This window comes from Podarcis liolepis (assembly GCF_965112155.1).
Source record: "Podarcis liolepis genome assembly, chromosome: 13".
NCBI classification, from domain to species: Eukaryota; Metazoa; Chordata; class Lepidosauria; order Squamata; family Lacertidae; genus Podarcis; species Podarcis liolepis.
In genome coordinates this window covers 40109713-40124506 of record NC_139573.1, presented here as the reverse complement: position 1 = coordinate 40124506, position 14794 = coordinate 40109713, and the positions used below count along the sequence as shown (strand labels likewise).

The window sequence follows — 14794 nt, the reverse complement described above, 5'->3', positions numbered from 1 at the left end:
TGTACTGGTCATCGGCTGGAGACTGCAGTATGGGCAGTTGCTTTAGAAAAGGACATACAGTCGTACCTTGGATCCCAAACGCCTTGCAAGTCAAACGTTTTGGCTCCCAAACACAGCAAACCAAGAAGTGAGTGTTCTGGTTTGCGTTCTTTGGAACCCAAACCCAAGCTTTCTGCAGCCAATTGGAACCCGCACATTGTTTTCTGAATGTTTTGGAAGTCGAACAGACTTCTGGAACAGATTCCGTTTGACTTCCGAGGTACCACTGTATGTGTATGTGTATGTGTGTGTGTGTGTGTGTGGTTAATATTATATACAGTTCAAGGGCATACAGTTGTGTATGCATGTGTGTATGGTTAATACATACAGTTTAAATCTAAGACACAGAGATGGTACTTCTAAAATTGCACAAGCCTTGAGAAGCTCTCCTCCTAAACCCATTGGCAAGACTCAATTTGTGGGCAAATCTCTTCCAGTCAGTTGTCCCACAGAAAAAGTTTGCTGGAATGAGTGGCTGTGTACACACAATACATTTAAAGCATATTTCATGCCCCCCCCAATCCTCGGATCTGTAGTTTGTTAAAGGTGCAGGAAATTATAACTCTGTGGGGGATAAACTACAGTTCCCAGGATTCTTTCGGGGAGGACGTGTGCTTTAAATCATAGTATGTATGCACACAGCGCCTGGTTTTCCTTCAGAATATTATGCGAGGCACATACAAGGCAATGTAGCTCCGGAGAATGACTAATACCATGGTAATTATCACACCTAGAGTCCTCGTTATTAATTCTGTTCATCTGTTTGGGGAGAATGGCAGATTGCTGAATTGCACTGCCTAATATTCCAGGAGGGACAAATGGGCACCGGAGAGATTAAGTGAATGAGATGAGCACATCCACAATATTTAATGGTTATTTAAAACTCTGTAACTGGAGCTGTGATGGTGGGCCAAGCTAATTTGAGTGGCCCTGTATCCTTTTTTTAGAGAGCAGTGGCCTTTTGAAAGTATTTTGTCCAGATAACTTTCCAATTTTAATTTCTGCCAATATTAAAAATAACCTGGTCACCTGTGGGAAAGCAGTTAATGAAATATAGCTACCGGAAACTCAGTAGCACACCATAGCACATCTGGGTCAGAGGTCGTGTGAGACTTTGGCAGGGTGCAAGAGCTTGCTGGTGTACCTTGAGTCTTGGAGCCCGTATACAGATTTAACCTGTTCAGCAGTTTTAACCAGTGCTGAATCTATTCCCATATTACTTTCCCCCACAAATTTCACTAGTGTCATAAAGTCTCATAGAAATCAATCATGCTATTTGCCTGCTTTAAACTCCTGCGCCATCTCATCTCAGAGACCTCAGAAACATCATTGCCGCATCCTCTTCATATAATTGTATTATTATTATTATTATTATTATTATTAATGATTCAGTTTTATACATTTCAATAATTATACAATCATTTTAACATTTTGAAACTCGACTTCCTACCCCCTCTTTCTGCTGTTCCTTAATTATTATTTTTTATATTTTCTGCATATTCTGAATTAACTTAATTTACTCATTTATTCATCTACTTTAAATATATACTCTTATAAAACTGCAGGTTATTGCAATAATCCTGCCAATGCTCTTATCTGTTTACAATTGGTTTGTAAATATTCAATAAGCCATTTCCATTATTTTATAAAAAGTTTGTTATCTTGATTTCTTATTCTTTGATTCCTTATTCTTCCAGTAAGTTTTGCCATTTCATATTCCATAAGTTTTTGTATCCATTCTTCTTTCGCTGGGACTTCTTCTTTCCATTTTTGGGCAAGTAACATTCTTGCCGCTGTAGTGAATAAATTTCTATACAGTTGGGGTAGTTCTGTCCCTGTAATTCCCAAAAGGAAGGCTTCTAGGTTTTTTTACAAACATTATTTTAAACATATTTTTCAGTTCATTATATATCATTTCCCAGTAAGCTTTAACCTTACTACAAGACTACCACATATGATAAAAAGAACCTTCTTTCTCTTTACATTTCCAACACTTCATATAATTGTAGAATTGTAGAGTTGGAAGTGACCTGAGGGTCATCTAGGTCAAACCCATGCAATGCAGGGATCTCAACTAAAGCATGAATAACAGAAGACCATCCAACCTCTGCTTAAAAACCTTCAATGAAGGAGAGCCCACTACCTTCCAAGGGAGTCCGTTCCACTGTCAAACAGCTCTTACAGCCAGAAAGTTCTTCCTGATGTTTAGTCAGAATCCCCTTTCTTGTAATTGAAGCCATTGGTTCGGATCCTACCCTGCGGAGCAGGAGAACACAAGCTTGCTTCCTCTTCCATGTGACAGCCCTTAAGATATTTGAAGGTGGCTATCATATCTCCTCTCAGTCTCCTCTTATCCAGGCTAAACATTCCCAACTCCCTCAACTGTTCCTCATAAGGCTTGGTTTCCAGGCCCTTCATCATCTTGGTTGCCCTCCTCTGCACATGTTGCAGGCTGTCAGCATCCCACATGATGTTCTGCTGCGCACCTGCTCTCAGCTTGTGGCACCCCATGGTGCGGATGTTATAGGACATTCTGTGAGAAGGTCGTGGATCAGCATTCCTATTTTGGGGCAGTCTGCATGCTCCCAGGGTGTGAGGTTCAGCTGGAGTTGTCGTATTTGTGGGAGTCTGCACTCCGTGATCCCAGCAATACACGTAAATAACATTTAAAAGACATCTCTCTCAAAGAATCCTGGGAACTGTGGTTTAGGTGTGCTGGCAATTGCAACTCTGTGCCTAGGATTCTTTGATGGGAGGGCATTGCTTTACCAATCGCCTTCTAAATTCAGCCTGCGGATGGTCCAGGAATCAGTGTGTTTTTACATGAGTAGAATGTGTGCTTTTATTTAAAATGCATCTCTGGGTTATTTGTGGGGCCTGCCTGATGTTTTTACATGAGTAGAATGTGTGCTTTTATTTAAAATGCATCTCTGGGTTATTTGTGGGGCATAGGAATCCGTTCATTCCCTCCCCCCCAAAAAATATAGTCCGGCCCCCCACAAGGTCTGAGGGACAGTGGACCAGCCCCCTGCTGAAAAAGTTTGCTGACCCCTGCTTTAAATGTATGGTGTGTAGGCAGATCTTCAGTAATGGGCATGGGAGGTACATGGGAGGTACAGGATTTTTGTTGGGGGGGGGGAGACAAAATGTTGTTGAGCTTTTGGGGGGAGATCTTCAAAAAAAGTTGAGTCTCCCTGAGCTGCAAAAAGGTAAAGGACCCCTGGACGGTTAAGTCCAGTCAAAGGCGACGATGAGGTTGCGGCGTTCATCTTACTTTCAGGCTGAGGTAGCCGGCGTTTGTCCACAGACAGCTTTCTGGGTCATGTAGCCAGCATCCCACCCTCTAATTCCAAACTGGTTTCAGTAACCAGGTGCTGTGTGGCAGAGTGGCACTATTGAATTCTGCTTTCCAACAAAATTCCACTAAGCAAAATCATCCGGTTCCACCCAGTTGTTAATTTGTTCACTGTTAGTCCTGGGCTTCCTGCTGTATAATGTATGGAACAGACTTTAGTTTGAAGAGGAATCAGGGAAAAGATCAGTATTATTTTTAAATATTTATTGTTTATTACAGGGGTTCCCAAACTGGTTTGTGGGCCACCAGTGGCTCTCAAGCTTCATTCAGCTGGTCCATGGCCTACCTGTGGATTTGTGTTTGAAGACAGGAGATGGCACATCCTTCGCAATAACTGTTGATTGTATTTTTATTTCTTCTTTTATTTATTGTATTTTATTGTCTTATGGGATGCAAATTTTAATACAATGAATACAATATATAAGAAATAAATGAAGCAATAAAAATGCGATTAAAGCTCATACAGCATCTAGCACAGAACGTTAGAATTGCTACAACAGGCAGAAAAATAGTTACACGGTCCGCAAATAGCCTTAGCAGTTTTCGGGGGGGGGGGGGGGTAGTTTGGAAACCACTTAAATCTTATATTTGTTCCTCACTTTCTACATCTCAAAGGGAACTTACAGAATATTTTACAATGTAAAGTATGAAATACCACCAAATAAATATGAAATAAAACATGAAAATATGAAAACTGTTTAACAACAAGAATAAAATGGGCGAGTCCTATGATCATTCCTGCCTTCTATGTTCAGTCATGATCCATTGAAGGCACAATACAAATAATACTTAGCATTTATATGGTACATTTAAAGGCTTTTTAAGGCTGTTTGCATAATTGTAGTACTTCTTAGAGCACTCTTGTAAGGTGGGCAACTTCTGTCTTCGTATTTCAAATGGGAGGGGCAGTGGTGGGATTAGAACCGGTGCTCAGGTCCTGTTTGTTACCATTATTCTTCACTGGCTCTCAACATGAAACTTCTTTTTTCGGATGTGTGGTTTTTCTTGTTTTTCTTTTTTTTCTTTTTTTTCTTTGTAATTTTTTCTCTGTATTTTCATATATATATGTTTTTTGTGTATAACTTCAATAAAAATGCATTTAAAAAAAAAAAAAAAAAGAAACTTCCTGTGCGTTTCAGCATGTTTCAGCCACATTCCTTTGCTGATTTGCTATTCGTCTAGGCAAGCGTGAACTCCCTTCTGCAGATAATCTCGCCTTGCAATTGTTTTGTATTGTCACATACTGTGGAATGAAAGAGGAGTAACTTTCTCTTTCCTCGTGCATCGCTAAAACCTCTGAATTGCCCTTTGAACACATCCAGGAACCCAAAGCGGGTCTGTTTCAAACTCACTTAACCCTGGAATGACACTGTGTAAATTCGTGCTTTAGACAACATTTGGAGTTGCCAAGGAACGGGTCGTTGCAAAGTTAGATGATCTGATGTCTCCAGTGTTTTCCCCTCCAGAGAAAAATAGACCTGTAAAGGCTGCCTCGAAGTTCCACCATGTAGCAAAGAGGTCGAGACCAGTGAAATAAAGATGCTATAATGCTTGCAGTTCTGCCTAGCAGTGATTTCAGCTGAATTAAGCTGTATTGTAGGCAAAAGCGAAGGCAGTTAACTCCATCTAGAGGATGTTTCTATGTACTGCTTGTTGGTTTTGTAGCTAGATCACCAGCGCAGATGGATGGGGAAGACTGAAGCTGTTGTGGTGACTTTTGCTCCCCAAATCCACTGAATCAGGCAGATTCCAGTACCTATTTTAATTCTTTTTCTCCTTCCCGTCCCCGCAGGGATGAAGCGGCCCCTGAGCCCACCCCACTCCCCAGGGAGGAGCAGCATCTTTGGGACCCTCACAGAGAGCTCTGGTATAGGATGTGCACCAGAGCAGCGCACAAAAAGGGAGAAGAAGCACCCGTCATTCACACTCTGTGAGGTGTGCAATATCCAGCTCAATTCAGCAGTACAGGCCCAGATCCACTACAATGGCAAGTCTCACCAGAAGCGCCTCAAGCAGCTCAACAAAGGCAAAGTGCTGCCACGCCAAGGTAAGGCACCCCCTTGGGACGCAGGTGGCGCTGTGGTCTAAACCACTGAGCCTCTTGGGCTTGCCGATCAGAAGGTCGGCGGTTCGATTCCCTGTCACTTAGTGAGCTCCCATTGCTTTGTCCCAGCTCATGCCAACCTAGCAGTTCGAAAGCACACCAGTGCAAGTAGATAAATAGGTACCATTGTGGTGGGAAGGTAAATGGCATTTCTGTGTGCTCTGGCACTCATCATGGTCTTCCGTGCGCCAGAAGCGGTTTAGTCATGCTGGCCACATGACCCAGAAAGCTGTCTGCGGACAAACGCCGGCTCCCTCGGCCTGAAAGTGAGATGAGTGCTGCAACCCCATAGTCGCCTTTGACTAGACTTAACTGTCCGGGGTCCTTTACCTTTTTACCTTTACCTAAGGCAACACCCCCCCCCCCATCTATACACGCATCCTCCGGGAAGTGTGATAGAGAGTCTGAACTGTGATTGTCATTGAAAACATTGCCACAACCGCAGTATTTCCTTAAGGGCAACCCCTGTGGGGGGCAATCTGTATGATAACAGGTGTCTCCCTCGACCCATACAACAGTAGTTATCACCCTCTGCTGCCCAAATATCTCTTATTGTCTTGGTGCGCCTTAGGCAGGACTGGCCTGGGGTAGGCCTCAAAACGTGTCTCTCTCTGCCAAGGAAAAAGGGGTCAGGAAAGATCTATATCAGGAACAAGGGAGCAGGAAAAGAAAGATCGACATCAGGATCTCCTGCCCTGGGTGGACCCTGCCGCCTGAGGTGGTCGCTTCGCCTTGCCTCATGGATGGGCCGGCACTACCCTTATTCCTGGAACACCCAGAATACCGATGTGGTACCATTTCCCTTTCATTTCCCATCTCAAAAGTCACCTTTTCCACTGGCTTAACCCGTTATGTTCTCATCCTCTGCCTGAAACTGAGGACCCTTCTGCTAATTTGGGGTAAGTTCCAGTAACATACCTGCAAATTCAGGTTGCAAAATTATAGCTGATTTGGGAGGTCTTGTGAAACAAACTTGTTTTCCCCAAAGGTCAGACTTTTCACAATAAGAAAAGCAAAGAGAAAATGCCCTGGATAGTGTGGGATAACACTTGATTTTAGCATGGCCGTCAGCTAACCTCCCCGCAAACATATTGGAACGTTAATTAAATACCCTAAGAAATTAGGATTAATGCTCAATAAACAGGCCATTTGGAAGTACCCCCAAAGTGGATTTATATTATTTCCCCTCTTTGCACTCACCTCAGTCTGCCTCCCGTCCCTCTTTTACTTCCTCATGCAAAAATTTAGATTGTTTGCTGCTCAGGACAGGAACCTGTCTTTTTGTTAAGTCATTAGTAGATTAATCAGTGATGAAAATGGCAAATCTTTTTGAGCCTACTTTGGCTTTCAAGGATCATTAGGAGAAACATAATTTTAAAATGATGGCCTTTCTTTCTCATTAGTCATTTTTGTTCATTAAATTTTAAATTATCTCACACTTTGTATTAACTTTGATATCTTAGGAGGGCACCTGTTTTGAAATATTGGTAATATTGCAAACTGTATTTGAATGTGACAGATAAATTGGTTAAAGGGCTGATGACTTGTCAACTTTTTAAAAAAATCAATTCAACTGCCCTGAATATGGGATATATATGACTTTCCAATTTAAAGAAATAAGTATAGAATGAGTGTGCTAAGAGATGACGTTAACGTCTTCTGTAAACCAAATACTGCCTAATCTAACTGTGTGGCTTCCACATCCTTCTCCCATGAAAAATTCCACCTTCTTTTCCTTTTTGTTGCAATCCATATTTACTGTTGTGCATTCATCTTTATTTATTTTTTTGGTAAACATAGCTTAACTCAGACTTCAGTTTGCAAGTTATTTCTAGTCATGACTGCTAACATTGGTTCATAAATAATGCTAACTATGATTGGCTTGGGAAAATGAACAAGAAGAATAGAAGGCTCCTGAGCAAGGGAAGAGTGTTTGCTAGCCGGTGGACTGCTCCTGATCTAATCATAGTTAGAAAGTCTGGCAGCCTTGCATCTGCAGTGAGCCTAAGGAAATGCCACGTAGAAAGCAAAAGAGGATTGTTTTGAAATCAAATGTATATTCTAACCAGTGTAGGTTTTACATTCAAATTGCACACATGGGAAACACAAAAGCTGTCTTAAGAATTGCTTGTGATGACGGAGTGCTGGGTTTTGGTTTCTCTCCGTTGCATACAATCTATGGTTCACTTTAGTCCTAGACATCCTAAGGCTGCTGCAAATCCCATTGGACTTACTTCTGAGTAGCCACGTGGATTGAACTGTGCATTATGCCCCTTTGAATGGAACATGGAGCCAGTTCACGGAGAAATCAAATTATAAGGAGAAAGAGGAAAAAGCAGGGGCCAGAAATGTGCTCCAAATGCTGTTGTGATCACTACCGCATCCCCACCCTCGTTTGGTTTCTGGTGTTGGTTTAAAAATGTCACCACCAGCCTCATTGCTACTCATCTTTGCCAACTTCTCTGAGCATGAATTTAGAAAAGGCAAAGCTGAGCTTGGGGGTAGCGTGCTTGCTTGCTTTTGCTTGGCTGGGATCTTTTTCAGCAGGGGCGTCAAAAGCAGCTCATAAAAATGCTACACATTCTGCTGTGAGTTGGAGGGAATGAATACGATTTGCTGTTTATTCACCTCGGTAACTTGTAAGCAGTGAGTATCACCAGGCTGCTTTCAGCTTGGGGTGGGAGGAATTTAGTAAGTGGCTCAGTGTTGCTTCTTTTGAGTAGATCCCAGTTGGAGCTTATAGGACTGCTGTTGCAGTCGACTCAGTTCTGGTGCCATTTCATTCACTGCTGTACCTGAGCACTGTTTAAATTTCATATGTTTGCATATTCCCTGCCATCTTTCCCCCTTCCTTCAATAATCCTCTCTTTCTATTTCAAACAGCAACAACCCCATATTTAGATTTATGTTCACCCGTTACAGAATTTCAACCCAAAACATCTTAAATCATTCATATTCAGTTACAGTCCTTACTATATTCTTCCTTTTACATACAGGGCTAGCATCAGAGGTAGGCACCACTGGGTACCTGCTGAGGCCCATATCTCTGCAGGGCAACTCCTGTTCACACGCATCCCGGCCTCCAGGCTCCGCTGCTTTTCCTATGTGCTGTTCACTGGCCCTCTTTGTACCTGCAATAAGTAACAAGAATGGAGAGGTAGAGCATTATCCTTCACTTCCCCTGCTCTCTCTTCCACTGGGCAGCTGAATGAGCAGTGGGGACATTAGGTGCTGTGGGATAAACCACAGAGCCTAGGACTTGCCGATCAGAAGGTCGGCGGTTCGAATCCCTGTGGCGGGGTGAGCTCCCATTGCTCGATCCCTGCTCTTGCCAACCTAGCAGTTTGAAAGCATGTCAAAGTGCAAGTAGATAAATAGGTACCGCTCCGGCGGGAAGGTCAACGGCGTTTCCGTGTGCTGCTCTGGTTCACTAGAAGCGGCTTAGTCATGCTGGCCACATGACCTGGAAGCTGTCTGCGGACAAACGCCAGCTCCCTCGGCCTATAGAGCAAGATGAGCGCGCAACCCCAGAGTCGGTCAGGGGTCCCTTTACCTTTTTACTCAAAGAGGTGGTCCCATTGAGGGCCTCTTTCCCAATAGCCCTCTAGAACCTGGAGCTGGCAATGTGTATATTAAGAAATAAATAACCTCTCTATTTATTTAGCTCACCGTGAACATTCCATGTGTTCCTTAACCATTCATTCATTTAATCTAATTCATTGCTCCTAGAACTGAATTTTATTAGTGTGCCAAACGATAGATTTTAACACCTTTTCCTCCTTTCTTCCCTGTTCTTCATCCAGTGATTTAGTAGATTTAATGTCCAACCCATCACTTTTGACTTGTCAACCCATCACTTTTGGCACATCTACTTTTTCCCCAATATAGAGCTCAATGAACCCCATTTTCTTAACCCTGGTCATTTTTTAAGGGTACATGTATTCCAATCAGAACTTAGAGTCTTTGGGCCCATACTTAGTTGAACCTACCTACCCTTTGTCTGAAAAGTTTGGAAACTTCAACTGGTGCCGAATTCTGCGGCCAGATTGCTCACTGGGACAATACGGTTTGCGCATATAATGCCAATCCTGGCCCGAGTGCGCTGGCTGCTAATTAATTTCAGGGCCCAATTCAAAGCGCTGATTTTGACCTATAAAGGCTTAAACTGCTCAGGACCGCAGTACCTCAAGGACCGTTTCTCCTCATATGAACTGACCTGGACCCTTAAGTCATCATCCGAGGCCCTTCCTCATGCCTCCTCTGTGAGAGGTCTGGAAGGTGGCAACACGAGAGCAGGGCCTTTTCTGCAGTGGCTTCCTGCCTGTGGGATGCTCTCCAAAGGGAGAGTCATATCTTTAAGCACCAGACAAAACACTCCTCTTCTCCCAGGCCTTTGGCCAATTAAACAGTCCACGGCCTTTTAAACGAGGGGGGGGGTATTGTTTGTTACTATGGTATGTTTGTCTTTTTGATGTTTGATTGATTGATTGAAGGGTGGTATAGAATAACAAACAACAACAGTTCCCTATCTCAGCTCTCTGGACTGGCAGCCTCTGGCATGATCTGCCTCAGGCATAGGTAGCCTTTGTGTGGGATGTGAAACACAAGAGCAGTCAAGTACAACATTCCTAGAGTGAACATGTTTACACATGGAGAGGGATGTTTGTCCAGCCAGCGAGTAAAACTTCCTGTTTCCTTCTGGGCTGGGACAGACTTCCTCTACATGTGACTAGAGGTGGGTGTGGCCTCACCTGTGCAGGTAATGACAAAAGCACAGGGCAGGGCAGCCATCTCTCTCTCTTTCACCACATGCATCGAAGAAGCAACATCTACTGAGTGAAAGATGCACTCTTGGCTCCCAGCCAAGAGAGGACAAAGGGACTGTCTTCTTAAGAGATAGATTCCATATGTATATTACTTCATTAAGCTTAAGTCTGCCTTCTGGGATCTGATTGTGAACAGAATGCGAGTAAACTCTTTTTATACTTTTATAAAAGACTGTCGTCTCTTCTATTTTATGAGGGAAGTTACTAGAATAGTTATTATAGAGGCTTTAGCGAGCCTGACCAAACGCTGCCATTGCAAACTTAAAATAAAGGGGAATGTATTACTCTGCTGAAATTGGGGAACTTGTTAACACAAGTTGGATAAGGATATAATCAGACAATATATCCTCTCCTACATCCCTGAACATTCCCATACTTTGGCCCTCCAGATGTTTTGGCCTACAACTCCCATGATCCCTAGCATACAGGACCAGTGGTCAGGGACGATGGGAATTGTAGTCCAAAAAATCTGGAGGGCTGAAGGTTGCCTATGCCTGACCTACCTGTACCTGGACTGCAGCATAACATGGGAATCAGTTGCAGTAGAGAAGCTGCATTGTTGGAAGCATGCCTTGTAGTTTCCCACAGTTTTCCAGTATCCGTGTGAATTCTGGAGGGGGCAGCAGAGCCATACACAGCACAGCCAGACTTGCTCACCAGCACCTCTGCTTTAAGCACTTTGATATGGCTGCTACTAAAGGGATCACAGGAACTGTTTTTTTCAGGGTATCTGAGGCTAGTTGCAGAACTTGTGGGTTGTGCATAGCTCGTTTTCTCCCCCTATTTCTAACTCAGGATTTGGTGGAAGGGGCGGTTGAGGGGAAAAGCTTATTCTTTATAGCAATACTTCTCAGGCTACTTTCTCTACACTATAGTGCTGATAGAATGGGTTATTGCCACATTATGTGGCAGCAGAAATTTAGACTGAATGGGAAGAAAGGCTCCCATTTTTTGTAAACGAAGACATAGTGCCTGAAGCTACTTCTATTTTGGGGGGATGCTTCCATGCTTGCCTTTTAGTCTGTAGTTACCATCTTCCCCACATTTTAGGGAGAATTCATTAAACATAATTAGAAACCCATTGTGTTCCAGGTTTTCCTTCCTGGTTGCAGCACCAGCCTGGCCAGTGCAGATTAGAAATAGAGTTGTTTCGTGATTATTGTGTCTTTAATTAGAAGATTCCTTCTCTAGATGGAATAATTTCTGCTGCCTCTAATTGCTTCCTGTTTAGCACAGCCCACCTAAACTAAGTACTGTTTGCCACGTAATTAGTCAATTTATGTTCTCAGCAGGGAATGGATTTTAATTACTGAGTTATTGTTTTCCGTTTATTTTCTTTTGCTGTTTTCCTTGTTTTCCATTTATTTTATTTTGTTGATAAATCAGGCCAATTTTTTATATAAAAAAGGAACCCAATAACAAAAATCTTTCTGCTCCCAGGGAACAGGAACTGGCTATTTACAGGGCGATCAAAGGACACTTGATCAGTAATACTAGTCTGCGCTGATTAGAAAACTGCAAAAACAGAAGTCACAAGGAGAAAGTTTCTAATTAAAGTTGTAGGGGATCTTTGCTGTATAGAACTTGTTTACATTAGGGCAGTATCCATGAGGATTAAAGTTTTCAGATAATATAAAAATTCCCTCTCTTTCTGATGTTTAGGCACCTGCAAATCGCACTATGAAATTGGGCCAGCCCAATTTCTGATCCAGCCTGATTATGGATTACAGTTCTTCAATTCATAAATGGTCTTTCTGTGACTTGTTGATACAGGTGTTGCTGAGGTGCAAGGTGCCAGAATTTCAGCTTGCGTTCATGATTTTTGTCAATTCTCTCCCCTTTGCTCCTCAGTCTGCCCTCCTCAATCCGTGGCCCCAAAAAGTCAACAAACATCCATAGCCACCTCAGCTTGAGCTCCCCAATCAGCCTTGCCTTGGGCCCTGTCAGTTTGCATCTGATCACGTCCGCAGTGTAACATTTGGGGGGCAGGAAGGACGTTCTCCTTAGGGCTTGTCTACACTGCCATCTATTGCAGCGATGCTTTGCAAGGCCTGAACAGCCTTTATTTTGCATTTGACCATCTGCTTTTTTAAAAAAAGCTGGTGCTGAATTCATCAGACCCGTTATTTATTCAGAAGCGGGTTATCTCTAGGTAACTCTTGCCCACCTCTCCCAGGTTAAATGAGATGCTATGGAAATCATACAGCCACAACTGAAAGCAGCAGCCCTGCAACTCCTCACGACCTCTGAATTCAGTCCCCACAAAGTGTGGCGAACCAAAATATGACACCATCGCATTGCAGGCTCCCTTGCCTCCTCAGCGCTTTCTTGACTGTCACTTGTGAAAGCAGGGAATGTCACATTTTTAGTAAATGCTGGGTGGGGGGTGAGATAGGAGGAGGAGCCATGGGGCTGCCACTCTTGGTTAGTCACATGATTTCTGTAATGTCTACTTTCAATGCAAGCCAGACGTCATTAGAGGGACATGCCGCTTCCACCAAGCTACATCCCTGACCTGCATCACCCAGTAACATCTATTAAGAGACAGTGCCTAATGCGATGTGATATTGTGCTCAGAGCTTTCCCTGCCCTTGCTCAGCTTCATTGGCTGGTGCTGGCAAGGGTCAGGGGAGCTCTGAGTGAGACGGTGTCATGTCGCACATGCATCTTTGGCTAGACATTACTGGGGGGGTGAGAATTGGCAGCAGCTCTGTGTCCCCAGTTCTGTGTGCTTTTGCCAGAGTGTGGCGAGGATTGCAGCTTGCTTGACTCAGCTTAGTCCTTCCAAGGACTAAATGCCATTTCCCCACTTGGTTTGGCATCCTTATCTATACCATGGGTAGCCAAACTAAGGCCTGGGGGCTGGATCTGGCCCAATCGCCTTCTCAATCCGGCCCGTGGACGGTCCAGGAATCAGTGTGTTTTTACATGAGTAGAACTTGTGCTTTTATTTAAAATGCATCTCTGGGTTATTTGTGGGGCATAGGAATTTGTTCATTTCCCCCCCAAAATATAGTCCGGCCCCCCACAAGGTCTGAGGGACAGTGGACTGGCCCCCTGCTGAAAAAGTTTGCTGACCCCTGACAGGTAAGTCACAACTTACGTGTATTTAATTTGCACATTCAGTTATATGTGCTTGGCAATTAAATAATGGAAAAAAAAATCGAAAGCTGGGGACTTTGGCAATCCCATCTGCCATTGAACTCCATGTTTTTTTGATCATGCACAATTTTTTTAGGTGTGATCCCTGGAAGGTTAACTCCCCCATAATTTGAGAGTTGCCTGTATTCCTTTCCTTTTTTAAATTTTCCTTGTTTGGGGATAGTGTCCCTTCTGTGGTAGCCAAAGTCTGGAACAGAACTAAGGGAAAGATCTGAACGTGCCAAATAATTCCATTTTCCTTAACTTTGGAGGAGGAAAGCAATTCTTGCATTGGCTTTGCTCTGCTTAGCCCTCTCCTCCCTGCTCAGTCTCCTCCTCCTCCTCTGCACCAAAATAAGAGCAGGAAATTATCAGCACATGATTTTGAAAATTATTTGCTGATTTCCTGCTCTTATTTTAGTGCGGGGGGAGGAGGGGTGGCAAGCAATTTCGTTTTGCATTGTGGCAGAGGGAGAGTTTTTGGCACAAACAGCAAAGGGTACAGCTGGGCTGCAAGGGAGGCTGGGGGGGCTCATTTGCCTGCGATGGTTGAGCACATCCGTGATGATAATGCCAGCTGACAGGTTCAGCTAGATAAAGGGGTTTTTTTTCGGGGGGGGGGAGTGCAAAAAATGGGACTGTGGCAGTTTTTTTTGTGAGCAGAGCTATGGATTGGAGATGGTCAAACAAAAGCCATTGGTGAAAGTTACCTTTTCCTCCAAGGTGGGCTACTGTTGTTCCAGGCAACAGGATAGCTCTGAAAGCGTGTTGGGAAATGCTCTGGTGGCGGCAAGAATAAATGACGATGTCTTCTTTAAAAAAAAGCCTCATAGCAAGCCAGGGCTAGTTCAGACCATGTTACTGCCCTAGGCAAAAAAATATTGTTATCTGCTCCCTTCCTGCCCCCCAACCTTTGCTGCCGTTTCTTATATACGTATGGCATGGTGGGAGGGGAAGATAGAGAATTCTGATGAAAACCAACGTGAGCAGAAACTCCCATTTCTAAATCAGCTTCCGAAATCAAGGCAGCTAGCTGGCCTCTCCTTTTATTTATTTTGGGTGTTTTGAGCTTTGGACCTTTTCATAGTGAAACAGTCATTGCTCACGAGACTGCATTTGGTTCGATCAGAAAGTTCGAAATCCAATTCTGGGGGTATGTCAAATGTTTGCCCTTGAACCTCCTCTCAAATCTCCCAGTTCTTTCCTCTCCACCCCCCCCCCAAGTAACTGAGCCATTGCATCAGTGTCACACACACCCCACCCCTCCATATCATCCCTGTTTGAGTCATCCCAGCCAATCAGAAATCACGTAGGCATCAGAGCACCAAA

General features: G+C 43.6%; 1 protein-coding gene and 1 long non-coding RNA gene across 8 annotated transcripts in view; one reads left to right on the top strand and one right to left on the bottom strand.

Annotated features, from left to right (window-relative positions):
• Nucleotides 1-14794, top strand: part of ZNF385C (zinc finger protein 385C) — a 160071-nt gene that overhangs the window by 58078 nt on the left and 87199 nt on the right. For all 7 annotated transcript variants that reach the window (XM_083469874.1, XM_083469872.1, XM_083469870.1 and 4 more), the window contains one exon: nucleotides 5187-5441. In XM_083469874.1, coding sequence (XP_083326000.1) covers nucleotides 5189-5441 — 253 coding nt within the window. In that variant the 5' untranslated portion in view covers nucleotides 5187-5188. The remainder of the gene's footprint in view (nucleotides 1-5186; nucleotides 5442-14794) is intronic.
• Nucleotides 1672-14377, bottom strand: LOC310690850. Its single transcript, XR_014518207.1, has 3 exons — nucleotides 14176-14377; nucleotides 8472-8629; nucleotides 1672-1874 (listed from the first exon to the last, which is right to left on the bottom strand). It is a non-coding gene; the product is annotated as an uncharacterized lncRNA (long non-coding RNA).